This window comes from Bos grunniens, chromosome 2 (assembly GCF_055505025.1).
Source record: "Bos grunniens cultivar Pamir isolate PY7600 chromosome 2, Bosgru_T2T1.0, whole genome shotgun sequence".
Taxonomy (NCBI): domain Eukaryota; kingdom Metazoa; phylum Chordata; class Mammalia; order Artiodactyla; family Bovidae; genus Bos; species Bos grunniens.
Window position 1 is genome coordinate 21,273,879 of NC_141166.1, and position 14,056 is coordinate 21,287,934.

At 40.0% G+C, this 14,056-nt stretch overlaps 1 protein-coding gene across 1 annotated transcript; it reads left to right on the plus strand.

The window, feature by feature from the left end:
- Window positions 1-1,335: 1,335 nt before the first annotated feature.
- On the plus strand, window positions 1,336-13,579 carry TM4SF20 (transmembrane 4 L six family member 20). Its single transcript, XM_086338155.1, has 4 exons — window positions 1,336-1,610; window positions 7,958-8,023; window positions 9,972-10,123; window positions 11,775-13,579. The coding sequence occupies exons 1-4, from the start codon at window positions 1,428-1,430 to the stop codon at window positions 12,067-12,069; spliced, it is 696 nt and encodes a 231-aa protein (XP_086194281.1). The 5' UTR covers window positions 1,336-1,427; the 3' UTR covers window positions 12,070-13,579.
- The last annotated feature ends 477 nt before the right edge of the window (window positions 13,580-14,056 follow it).

The window sequence follows — 14,056 nt, forward strand, 5'->3', positions numbered from 1 at the left end:
TAAGGCCTCCCCAGATAGCCATAAGTTAAATAAGCAGGGTAAGCTTATCAACTTATTAATATCAACTATGATATCAATGTCAATACAAGAAAAAATAGGTTATATTAATTGGATACTCCCAATTTTACTTTTTTTTCCCCTCCTTTTCCTAAGGAGGAAAAAAAAATAAGAAATAGGAAAAGGAGTACTTCAAGGCTGTATATTGTCGCCCTGCTTATTTAACTTATATGCAGAGTACATTATGAGAAATGCTGGACTGGAAGAAACACAAGCTGGAATCAAGATTACCAGGAGAAATATCAATAACCTCAGATATGCAGATGACACCACCCTTATGGCAGAAAGTGAAGAGGAACTCAAAAGCCTCTTGATGAAAGTGAAAGAGGAGAGTGAAAAAGTTGGCTTAAAGCTCAACATTCAGAAAACGAAGATCATGGCATCCGGTCCCATCACTTCATGGGAAATAGATGGGGAGACAGTGGAAACAGTGTCAGACTTTATTTTTCTGGGCTCCAAAATCACTGCAGATGGTGACTGCAGCCATGAAATTAAAAGACGCTTACTCCTTGGAAGGAAAGTTATGACCAACCTAGATAGCATATTGAAAAGCAGAGACATTACTTTGGTAACAAAGGTTCGTCTAGTCAAGGCTATGGTTTTTCCTGTGGTCATGTATGGATGTGAGAGTTGGACTGTAAAGAAGGCTGAGTGCTGAAGAATTGATGCTTTTGAACTGTGGTGTTGGAGAAGACTCTTGAGAGTCCTTTGGACTGCAAGGAGATCCAACCAGTCTATTCTGAAGGAGATCAGCCCTGGGATTTCTTTGGAAGGAATGATGCTAAAGCTGAAACTCCAGTACTTTGGCCACCTCATGCGAAGGGCTGACTCTTTGGAAAAGACTCTGATGCTGGGAGGGATTGGCGGCAGGAGGAGAAGGGGATGACAGAGGATGAGATGGCTGGATGGGATCACTGACTCAATGGACGTGAGTCTGAGTGAACTCCAGGAGTTGGTGATGGACAGGGAGGCCTGGCATGCTGCAATTCATGGGGTTGCAAAGAGTCGGACATGACTGAGCAACTGAACTGAACTGAATTTTACTTTTTATATGGCATACTAGTAAAATGTGAAATGTATTAAAGAGCGTATCTTAAAACAAATTTTTGTTGCCTATTTTCATGCATAAATTTATCTAGTAGCACTTATAGATTTTTTTCCACCTATCCTCCTCCACCCCATCATAATATAAAATCGTCCTTACTTCCTGTAATACTCATAATAATGTCCTGCCCTATTGGACTCTGAACTGCTTTCTGTCATTTTTTTCATAAGTGCCGAGCTTTATCTAGAAGGCACAGAACAAAAGGTAAAACAGTGCCAGACAAACAGCCACCCAGACAGGATTTCTCCTAAACCAGGGGGTGACCATGACCTGCTGCGAAGGATGGACATCCTGCAATGGATTCAGCCTGCTGGTTCTACTTCTGTTGGGAGTAACTCTCAACGCAATACCTCTAATTTTAAACTTTGTGGATGAAGACCAATTTTTTGAAAACCCCATCTCCTGCTTTGAATGGTGGTTCCCTGGAATTATTGGAGCGGGTGTGATGGTGAGTGAAATTTATTTGACTCAGTTTGGGGAAACGCCTGCCTATTATATTGAAGATGACCTAAAAACAACCTTGCAGCCTTGCAGTGAGCTATGTCTTGGCTTAGGATATACTGCAGGGAAATGAGTATGGTATTAACTTGTATTGGCATCAGTAAAGAATGGCAATTTAAATGAACTGTGGTATAGGCTAGGGAGCTTGGGCCAAAACATAATAATACATTGATAAAAGTTGGTTGGATTATTATGTATCATACTGTTACCAAATCCAGGTCTGGCAGCTCACTGCTCAAAAGCCATTAGAGTTCAGGCTGGTGGAAAGGAAATTTTTCTTTATTTTGGATGCCAGCAATTGAGTGTGTGTGGGGGGGGGTAGGGGGGGATGCCTCCAAAATCCAACTCCCCCAAACTAACAATCAGTGGGCAAGAGCTTTTATAGACAGAGGGAGGCGGCTACATGCAACTACGGTACAGTCAGCTCTGATGGCCGTCTTGAAATTGGTCACTGGTGGTCTGACCAGCGTCATCTCGATTGTTTTAGGTACAATTAGTCTTCAGTTTCAGTTTGTTCCAATTTTCTTGAGGCTGGTTCTCAGAATTGTGGCAGTTCATATCATGGCTACATTCTGGTTGCCATGTAGTTAACTTTTTCCACCTGATGGGGATTTTAGTATCTATAAGGCAGCTCACAGAATACAGCTCAGAATATTACCTATAGCACTTGAGAAGGAATTAAAATATCCATGGAATTCTCTAGGCAAGAATGCTGTAGTGGGCAGCCAGCCATTCTCTTCTCCAGGGGATCTTCCTGACCCAGGGATCAAACCAGGGTCTCCTGTATTGCAGGCAGATTCTTTCCCATCTGAGCCACCAGGGAAGCCTGTTTAATGACTACATTGTTCTCATTTGGTTTCCTTTCACTGTTTTCCTTTGTTTCTGCATTTTCCCACTTCTCTGATTAACTTTATTCTTTGGCTAAAGTTTTTCCACAGACAAAAGGCAGGCCGAGGACCTGAGGGGCAAGGATCATAGGAGGCTGCTCCATTTCAATACTTCTTCCCATATAAGTCTGCTTTCCCAAGCTTCAGAGGTAGTGGTAAAGACTTTTTGAATTCATTGCCTCAGCTTTCCTTTGCCATCCCAGTCTCTAGGTACTCACAGGGAATATAACAAGAGCAGGAAGAGCTCAGTAGGAAGGGGGAGGGTCATTTCAAGCCCAGTGAACCTACTGGATGAAAATTGTGAGGCATGAATATGACACTGCCTGCCCCTAGGGGAGTTGACCTAAGAAGTTTTGAACTTGAAACCCTGGCTCTCTCTAACCTCAGGGACTTTTTTGACTTAGATCTTACTTACAACCCAAACATCATGGTGCTTGTTTAAAGTTTGACAATTATTAATAGGTCTATCTTTGTTGAAGTCTGTAGCCGAGCAGTGTAAGGCAGAACTGCCCAACGTACCTGGCCATAAATCACCCCAGGCACTTTTAATACATGCAGATTTATATGCCTTTTCCTGAGAATCCTGGTGTAGGTGGGTTAGGTGTGACCCATGGTGTGGCAACAAATCCTGTTTTCAGACCTGGCAGAATATCTCAGTTCTGGTTGAGTCCCCAATATATTACTACTAGCAAATCATTTATCCTGTGATTTTGTTTCCACATCAGTAAAAGTGGGAATGTAACTAAAGTTGGAAAATTCAGCATTCAAGAGGCTCATTTTTGTTATACCATTGAGGGCCTACTTAAGGGTGGTCTCATGAATGCTAGAGAAAAGCTCCCTTGTTTGGATGTGCATTTGTGTTATAATGATGATCGGTTACTGTTCTTAGTCTTATTCCCTGACTTACACGAAAACAATCTTTGTTGTTGTTGTTGTTGTTCAGTCCCTCAGCCGTGTCTGACTCTTTGCGACCCCCTGGACTGCAGCACGCCAGGCTTCCCTGTCCTTCGCCATCTCCCGGAACTTGCTTAAACTCATGTCCATTGAGTTGGTGATGCCATCCAACCATCTAGTCCTCTGTTGTCCCCTTCTCCTCCTGCCCTCAATTTTTCCCAGCATCAGGGTCTTTTCTAATGAGTCAGCTCTTCACATCAGGTGGCCAAAGTATTGGAGGTTCAGCTTCAGCATCAGTCTTTCCAATGAATATTCAGGGTTGATTTCCTTTAGGATTGACAGGTTCGATCTCCTTGCTGTTGGGTCATTATATATGAAACAGACACCACTGACTTCATACATTACACTATCTTATTTAAACTCTATAAAAATCCGGTTGAGTAGTTATTAACATTCGTATTTTAACAGACCAAGAGAAGGTTAAGAATGTTAATAAGGTAGCACAGTAGGCGTGAAACCCAATTCCAGATTTATCAGACTCCAAACCTGTTTCCCATCAGTATTAGCACCATAATCCTCATCACCTGTCTCAGGCTGACAAAGGGAAAGACAAAATCTACAACTTAACCCATTAACTCAAGTAACCGGGAAACCAAAGCATACAAAGATTACATAAGTATGAAACTGTTTCAGAGAATCTAGACTTTCTTTCCAGATAAAGTTTCCTTTATCACCCTCAATAAATACTAACAATGTATTGCTGTCACACCAGGTTCTTGCTATTACTCAGTATGATGCAACATCTTCACAGCATCAACAACTCTCTGAAGCATTCAATAGACATTTTACTGACAGAGATTCAAACTCTGGACTAGGATCACAAGCAAATAGGTGGATGATAGAAAGGCTATTTTCTTGATCCTCGGCCATGTATAGAATGTGGAAGAATATCTTTTTCAAAGGAAATTGTGTCCTTTACATCAATCTAAATACTGACTTAGTTAAAAATATTGAACTCTCAATATACTTGTATATACACAGAAAAGTTAATGAAGAAGAAATCACTCCATTAATAAGCACTTTTGTCGTAGTTCTTGAAATCCAGTTCTAATCTGCAGCATTTTAAACTAGTTTCAAAAACAGGGAACTTTGCAGGGAGTCGTTAATAATAAAAAGTATGGAATTCATCATCGATCACTTCATAAAATACAGTTATTTTATGGCTTTATGATTTACCCAAAACAGAAACGAATCTTTTCATCTTTGAAACCATGACTAAGAGTATTCAAATATTATTATCTTCACTTATTATCTACTAAATGGAAAATCAATACACGTTCTTTTCCCAAGCACCAAAAAAACAACTTGAAATGTTTCCTTGAAATATTTCTTCTAAAAAATAGAAAGACTGTTTTATTTTATAGGTTAATTATAAGCCTAATCTTAATCATGATTATTTATTGAGTTCACTTATTAAAGTCTTAAAGTAGAAACTGTTGAACGTTAAACAAATTAGAAAATACTGTTTAATAAGAATTTTCAAAATACTGCTTTTATATTTATAGTGAGCCATGGTCTTGTGTTACTTTCATATTCAAGTACTTTGAGGAGTCCCAGAAATCTGCATTCTAACAGAGCTGTAATGGTCTAAAGCTATTCTGGACTTCATTTATAAAATCCTATGCCTTATTTCTAAAACTGGATGAAAGTATGAGCTTCTATAATGAAAAGTGAACAATGCTACTTCTTTTCTTTATAAAAACAAAATAAAAATATCAAGAAAAATAGTCTCACAAAAACTCTGATACGTTCGAATGTGCTTAGGAATTGAAGAGAAAGAGTATTCTCCAGATTACGTATTTTTGTAGGAGACAATCTGGAAGATTTATAATTCAGTCATACACACACACACACACACACACACTTGCACATTTCAATGTCCATCCTATAAAGAATCCCTCTAATCTCCAAAGTTCTGAATGGGCAAAATCTTGAAATACAATGAGTTATCAAATTGCTGGTAATAATGTAACAAAGATGTGTCAACATGCCAGAAGTCAACAAGGTGAGGATTCATATATGAAAAGCTATTATTTATAAAACCCCTTTGTAAGAGAAGGGAACTATGAATGTATCTCTTTCAGCATCTCTGAAATAAGTTAATCTTCAAGAAATTTAGCAGAGTTTAATTTATATCAATAAGGAACATGGAATGACTTATCCATCTAAATTATAATTTAATGTTGCTCCGACTTTCTTTTAACAGATTAATTAATTTTCTAAATCGGGGTTAGCTTTTTTTTTTTCTCTGTGAAAAGCCAGGTAGTGAATATTTTAGGTTCTGGCAGCCAGCCAGTCTCCCTCACAACTATTCACCTCTCCTGCTCGTGCACCAAACCAGCATGAAAAGTTAAGTGAACGGGTATGTCTGTGTTTTCATAAAACTTTACAAAAAAGAGGTTGTAGGCCATTGTTTGCCAGTTCCTGTTCTAAACAATTTGTTCCTTAAGCTCAGAAGGCAGTATCACTTACAGGTACAACATAAGACGTGTAGCCCGTGAACCCTGGCACCTATTTGGGTGCATAAATTTCTTTCCTCTTTTCTTCTGGGCTCTCAGCAATTGAGGGTCTAGGCTAACATACATACATGTGCCCTCTGAATCATAAGGATGCTGGTGTTCAAGGCAGTCTGTAAGCAAATCTTGATAAAAATACAAAGTGTTTTCGGAGTCAGTTCACGGTCAGAGAAGGGTGAAGTTTGTCAGGAAAGCTGCCTTGTAAGGTAGGAAAGCTGCCTGTTCTCTTGGAGAAGGAAATGGCAACCCACTCCAGTATTCTTGCCTGGAAAATCCCATGGACAGAGGAGCCTGGTAGATTCCCAGTCCATGGGGTCCCAAGAGTCGGACACAACTTAGTGACTAAACAAAGGTATTCAATCTTAGATGTGCTCTGAAAGGATAAAGGTAGACATTGTATTGGAAAGATAGATTGGGGGGAAGGAGCAATTAGTAGGACATTGAGATGACTGAGGGAGGTGATGGTGGTGGTAGGGAAGAGAATGAATAAGCTCTGTGAAGGAAAAGAGAACTGTTAAGAATTGGCCAGTGTGGTTGGAAGGGTGGTTAAGAGTCTGGGCTCTGGAACCCTAGTGGCCAGCTTTGACTGCCCCCACCCCCTTTCTCAGGCAAGTTACTCAAGCTTTCTGGGCTTCAGTTTTCTGGCCCAGTAAAATGGGGATAACTAGCACCAACCTCATAGGAATTTTATGAGGTTGCAAATAAACTAAAACACACACAATAGCTATAACAGTGCCTGTTATGCTGTTAGAACTCAACAAAATGTTACAAAGAAAAGAGTGGGAGGACAGAGAACTACCCAAGGGCAGCTGTGCTGAGACAGCAAAAAAAAAAAAAAAAAAAAAAAAAACAGAAACAAAACCAAAAACCCTGTGGCTAAAATTTCTTAAGTGGAAGGAAGTAATCAACATCCCTCCCTTCAACGATATAAAACTTCTTCCAGGAAGAATTTCTAGTCATACCTGCTGACTGCCTGAGTACCTGCTCAGTCGCTTTAGTTGTGTCCAACTCTTTGCAACCCCGTGGACTGCAGTCCACCAAGGCTCCTCTGTCCATGGGATTCTCCAGGCAAGAATACTGGAGTGGGTTGTCATGTCCTCCTCCAGGGGATCTTCCTGACTCAGGGATCAAACTTGCATATCCTATGTCTCCTGCATCGCAGGTGGATTCTTTACTGCTGAGTCATCAGGGAAACCTCAGCTACTGACCAGTTATTAGTAAACATTTGAACTTAACTCCTGAGAATGTGACATTATTCCTTATAGCTTTCACCAGCAGTATGTATTCGACACTGAATGTAATACAAGATTTCTAAACATCAACGTGAAGTGAAACCATTTCATACCATGGACACAGGAGTGGAAAGGAGAATGTAGAGCTAAAAATAATTCTCAAATCACAAGTCTGGGGAGTGAGGGAGCTGGTGGTGCCCCTGGGAGTGGGAGAAGGGTGATGATAGAATTGTTAGTTCCCAACTTCCAGGCAGACAAAACCATCAATTTCCTTTCTGAACACTTGCTGGATTAACTCACACCATTTTAGGGAAATTGGGTAAGTGCTTGCAGATTATAGTTTTTTTTAAAAAAGTGAATTTTGGATGATGCAACCAACTCTTTCAGAAGCATTCCTTTCAAAGTAATTGATAAATAACTCACTGTATTTAAAGTCCAAGTCTCTCTCATGGTGACTCAGAGTAGTGTTAAAATGTAGACGGGAAAGTCTGAAACTGCTATCCTGAAATCCCCTATCCTTTGCCCTCCCTTGTAATCTTTACGGTCCAAATGGCGATCACAAGATAAAGGACACTGCCACACTTCCTTCTTGTTCTCTTAAGCCTTGGCTTCCCACAACTGCTGGTAAGTAGAAGGTGAAGATTACTGCTTTATCATCTGCTGGGAAGTAATCATATTCATCGTTCCTGTTGATGTACTTTCTAGGCGATTCCAGCAACAACGATGTCCTTGGCAGCGAGGAAAAGAGCGTGCTGCAACAACAAAACCGGGGTGAGCACAGTGCAGCTGGTCTGGGAGCAGAAGGGCAGAAGCAGTTCCTGGCACCTCAGCAAGGTCGCCGAGGCGTCAGCATCAACTTCATCAACTGTGTGGCTCCAGTGGCGGGACTGGTCCTAGACACGTGCTATTTAGGAGGATTTATACGATAATACTGAGACTGAAGTTTGACTTTCTGCTTTCCCGTAAAACTTTATTTTTGGAGCCAGCTTTTGGACCTTTCCTCAATCTTCAGTTTCAGTCTAGAGGTTTTCAAAGAAAGATTTATAAGTCACTCTCAGAGCTGTAATCAGTTTCATAATACTCAAGTACTCATTATTTTTGTGATGTGTATAAAATACCTAGGGAAAAGTACTCTCAGTTTTCTCATGCACGTGAAAGACTGGTTTACTAGGATCATAATATTAATTGTCCTTATGCAGTTAAGTTAAAAGAGAACATCACATTTTTTCCCCCAAACATTTTGGTATGTATAAGATTGTTTAAGACTGTAACTAAGTCAGAAGTAAAGGAGGACTCCCCTAGTGGTCCAGTGGTTAAGACTCTCACACCCCCAATGCAGGGGGCTCAGGTTCGATCCCTGGCCTGGTCAGGGAACTAAGAACCCACATGCCATTTGGTGCAGCAAAAAAAAAAAAAAAGAAAGTTTGAAAAGTAAAGAAAATTAATATTTACTAACCTTCTCTCACTGTGTATGTGTTAGTTGCTCAGTCATGTATGACTCTCTGCAACCCCATGGACTATAGCCTGCCAGGCTCCTCTGTCCAAGGGATTCTCCAGGCAAGAATACTGGAGTGGGTTGCCACTTCCTTTTCCAGTCTCTCACTGTACTCAGAACATTTTCAAGCACATTATCTTATTTTTCTGAAAATCGATATTTTATGATTTCTGTTTTGTTGACTGAGAAATTAATCCTCAGAGAAAGCAAATAACTGCCAGCGTTGCACCATTAGCAGGTAGATTTGTATCCACACCACCACCACCAGATTCCAAAATTCCCAGTCTTTATGCCGTGAAAATGGTTACACAGTAACTCTGAGGACTCCTCTCACAATTCTTTAAGGAAGCAAGCAGATCAATAAACCAGAAATCACAGTAAATATTCCTGGCTGAGTCTAAGGTTTTAAAGCAATGATTCTCAGCTTGATGGGAACATTAGGACCACCTAGGGAAAATGTTAAAAATAGCCATGGCTTGTGGCCCTCCCTAAGATTCTGTATCAGTATTTTTCAAAAGCACCTTAAGTGATCCTAATATGCTCCCAGGGATAAGAGCCACTGTTTAAAAGTGTCATATTTATAACCATAAATTAGAAAATTAATTTTTAAAAATACCTTTTCTGACATTTGGTATTTGTCTAGCATTATAGTTACTTTGCTGGTTATTTATAGTCTCTCTCTGGTCCTGACACATTGCAGTGGTCCACTGAAATGGACAAGGTTCAGGTAGAGCATACAGGTTCAGGTTTTTCAGAAACAATGGCAATGATCATTTATTTTTAGTTGTGGCTGCAATGGGTCTTTGCTGCTTCTGTGGGCTTTCTCTAGCTACAGCATGTGCACTTCTTGTTGCAGAGCGTGGGCTCTAGGCATATGGGGTCAGTAGTGGTGCACAGGCTTAGTAGCCCTGTGGCACGTGGGATCTTCCCAGACCAGAGATCAAACTTGTATCCCCTATATTGGTAGGCAAATTCCTAAGCACAGGACCACCAGGGAAGTCCAAGACCAACGATCTTTTGAAGAGTCTAATGGAATGGCAGGGACCTTGCCCTCTGCGTTCTTGCGTAAGTCCCACCTAATCACTCCTAGATTCTAAGATCGAGGTCTGTAAGGTAGCTGGACAATGGCAGCGGTGGATGATAAAGACCACATATGCTGCTGAAACTTGCAACAGACTACGCTCGTGTAATAAAGTGTGCAAACGTGCCTACTTTATTTTTCAGATGTTTCTTTCATCACTTCTGAACGCCATCACAGTCATTGGAGCTGCGTATTGCCTGCTGGTGTCCATCCAGGCTCTCGCGGAGGGCCCTCTCATTTGCAACTCTCAAAGCAACACAACTTCCAGTTGTGAATTTTCCCTTAAAAACTTAACGTGAGTAACTGTTTGCTTCCTTACACAGCTGCAGCTAATTAGGTTAGAAGACTGTGGTGCTGACCTGGTGCCATGTTTCTTTCATGGACAGTCTTAGGGATTTAGTACAGTAATCCGAGCTGGTGCAACCTCAGAGAAATGGAGGAATCACTGCATTCAGAATGCTTTGGGTATGGTCTTGGCTAAAAGGAGCAGACTTAGATGGATTATCCTTGTCTTCCAAAAATCTACAGCAGCATATGTGCATGTATATAAAAAATTTCTGAAAATGGGCACCAGAAACTTTCATCCTTGAAGAATGGTAATGAAGGATGCCCTCAGGGAGTGAAAGGAGCACTACTTCTGATCAAAGTAAACTTGTAGCGAAATGGCTGAAAGTGTTAGTCACTTAGTCATGTCTTGACTCTGAGACCCCATGGACTCCATGGAAAACTCCATGGAGTTTTCCAGGCAAGAATACTGGAATGGGTTGCCATTTCCAACTCCAGGGGATCTTCCTGAACAAGGGATCAAACCCAGGTCTCCTGCATTACAGGTAGATTCTTTACTGTCTGAGCCATGAGGGAGCCCAATTATACTTGTAAAACCTAAGCATATATTACTTTGAAAATCTGAACAAAAACAAAGTAAGTAAATAAAATAGAGGCTTACCATGAAGCCCTAAAAAAGAAACAAGGCAGCAGCCAGTGGAATCATGCAAACATAATATAAATACACTATAGGCACAGGGATGAGTCAAAAGTTTAAGTCATGGAGTAGCAAGTAATGCTGAAAAGTTACATGGAAATGGTTCATTTCAGTCTTGTCAAATGGTTCTGTGCCTTAATCTAGGCACAACTGGTAAAACTGAAAGAAAATAACAATCTCATTTGTTAGTTATATATTGTTCAGTATGAAAAACAACTAGAATTCACTTTTGTGGTAAAAAAAACCTGCTCCCCTTTTTCCTTATCTTGAACGGTTAAAAAATAAAAGTCTCTCAAAATTTGCATACCACAGTTGTGAATCAAAATGCAAAGAAACTCACTTTACTAATAGAGTTGGAATAAGAAATCAGAGGGCTTCCCTCTGGGTGGCTCAGTGGTAAAGAATCTGCCTGCCAATGCAGGAGACTTGGGTTGGGCCCCTGGTCAGGGAAGATCCCCTGGAGAAGGAACCCACCACTTTCACTTTCCTTATTTATGGCTGTGCTGCTGCTTGGGCTTTTCTCTAGTTGCAGCAAGTGGGGGCTATTGTTGCGGAGCACGGGCACTAGGGCTCACAGGCTCAGCAGCTGTGCCTGAGTTTTCGGCTTAGTTGCTCTGCAGCATGTGGGATCTTCCAGGACCAGGGATCGAACCTGTGTCCCCTGAACTGGCAGGCAGTTTCTTTACCACTGAGACACCAGGGAATCCCTAGAAATGCTTGTTGATGAGTTACATAATGAACAAACTTTTACAGCTGTTAAGCATACAAGGGTACATCCTCTGGAACCCTGATCCTAGCTAGTTTCTTGGCACAGTATTTTCTTTTTTTGTTGGGGGGCACGATATTTTAAAAGCAGTATCTGTTTTACTGGACATGTCCTTTTCTGGAGGTCATGCTGCATTCTCAAGATGATCAGTGGTATTTCTGAATATTTTTTTAAATCATTTCTTTCCTTTTTTTTCAGTGCCAATTATAAAGAATCCTTTGATCTGCAGTGGTTCTTCGAAGACTCTTGTGTTCCTCATACGGATTCCAATAATCCCTCCATCACCAACACAACAGCCAATAACTGGAGAGTATACAACTTGCACTTCAATTCTATAGAAAACCAACACAGGATTATCCATTTCTCAGTATTTCTAGGTCTACTGCTTGTGGGCATTCTCGAGATTCTGTTTGGACTCAGTCAGATAATCATCGGCTTCTTTGGCTGTCTGTGTGGAGGAGTCTCTAAGCGAAGAAGAAGCCAAATCGTGTAGTTTAGTAACAATAAAACGGAAATACTAGTTCAAATCATTTGAGAACATTTAAAAGACATGCTTTTAGAAGCTCAATAATAGAACATTACCTAGAAAGCTGTGGATGAGTTAGTTTAGCACAAAGGTTGTTTTTAAAGTCAACTTTGATATAATTAAAAAACAAATCACATTTAAGCATGCTAGTAAATGCAGATTCTCATATGGAAAGAAAAATATCAGTCATTGACTTTGGAGAAAAGTGGAGAGAAGCTTTCTGGTTATTTTGTGTCTTTCTGTACTTGTGTATTATTTGGATTTTCTAACTATATTCCCATATGTGGAGAAAACGAGGGAGAGTAAGCAGGACAGAAGTTATAACAGAAGTCAAAGTATGTGATTTTTCTTTTTTTTTATTTCTTTATAATTAAAAAAGATAAATACATACAATTGACCGTTGAACAACTCAGGTTTCAACTCTACAGGTCCACTTATGAAGCAGATTTTTCCCAACAGTAAATACCAGAGTACCACATGATTTTCGGTGCTGTTGGTTGAATTTGTGGGTACAAGAGCCCTGGATACAGTCAAACCAAGGATATGGAAAAAACAGGCATATTATATGGAGGGCCAGCCACATTTTCTTGCCTGGAAAATCCCATGGTCAAAGGAGCCTGGAAGGCTATACAGTTCATGGGGTCACAAAGAGTCAGACACCACTGAGCAGCTAACACTTCTAACATTTGATTGTGTAGAAAGTTGGTGCCCCTAACCCTCCAAGCTGTTCAAGTGTGAAAGGTCATCTGAATATAATCAAGTTTTCAGACCTCATACAGGAAATCCAAGAAAAGAGGACATATTCAGACAAATTCAGACAAATTCAAAAGGTGGGACAGCACATAACAGTCAACTGTTTTCAACAAGAAAATGTAGTACAAGAAAGAAAACAAAAAGTTGGATGGGTTGAGGGAACTATTCTAGATTAAGAGACCAAAGAGACAGGTATGATTCAACCAAATGGACTATGTCATTTGGTTGGACCTTGGCAGGGTAAGTGGGGGAACGTGTACAAGGACTGGTTTAGGTATTATTAAGGACTTATTGTTTGTTTTTTATGCCTGATGATGGTTTTATGGTTATGCAGGAAAATGTCTTTATTTCTCAGAAATGCATATTTATGGGGGAAAATCAAGTCTTTCACAATCTGGCTTATACATATGCCAAGTTCAAAAGACAGGATAACCAAACAGTGTATTGGCCATATTAAAATGTTATAGACAAAACTTAAAATCTACCATTTTATGAATTATGATCATGCCTGCATTTTTATTTCAATTATTTATATATTATATTCACTGGGCTTAAGATTCTAGAAATAATATACAATTCCTATAGCTGCCTGCATCCCCCAATCAATGACATCAAGCGCTTACAGGCATTTTTTTCTGAACCAATTTACTGTATAAAGATCTTCTCCCTATGCTCCTATAAACACCTATTTACCATTAAATATCTCCTACTTGAGAAAGCTCCCAGAGTGCATGATTTCAACAAAAATCAGCAGGTACCAAAACCACTGTTATCACATCTCATCCCATGTTGCAGTGTACCAAGTTACTTGTTCTAAGAGGCTTTCCCTAATAGCCTAATGAAAAGTGGGCTTCCCATCCTCTCTCCTTCAGCATTCTTTCATTTACAGTACTTATAGCAATGGCAACAGCATTTTAACTCCCTCTTGTTCCTTAAATTTCACTTTCCCCCATAAGACCATAAGCTGCACGGGGTACAAGGATGTTTCTTTTATTCACTCTGGTAGAGTCAGTACTAAGTAAGTACCTGATACAAAATAGCAACCCTATGAATACTTACTTTATTGAATAAATGAATCCTATTTTTAGATCTCAGCTTTTAGCCAAGACTCACTGCATATTAAATGAAGGCCAAACTGCTAAGAGTCATAAAATTAAAACACAAGTAAATGTGACAACTCCCTGTACTTGACTGAACAAGT

Coding starts and splice junctions, on each gene's coding strand:
- TM4SF20 (XM_086338155.1), top strand. CDS start 1,428: ATGACCTGCTGCGAAGGATGGACATCCTGCAATGGATTCAGCCTGCTG. Junction 8,024..9,971: donor GCTGCAACAACAAAACCGGG/GTGAGCACAGTG, acceptor TTTATTTTTCAG/ATGTTTCTTTCATCACTTCT. Junction 10,124..11,774: donor TTTTCCCTTAAAAACTTAAC/GTGAGTAACTGT, acceptor CTTTTTTTTCAG/TGCCAATTATAAAGAATCCT.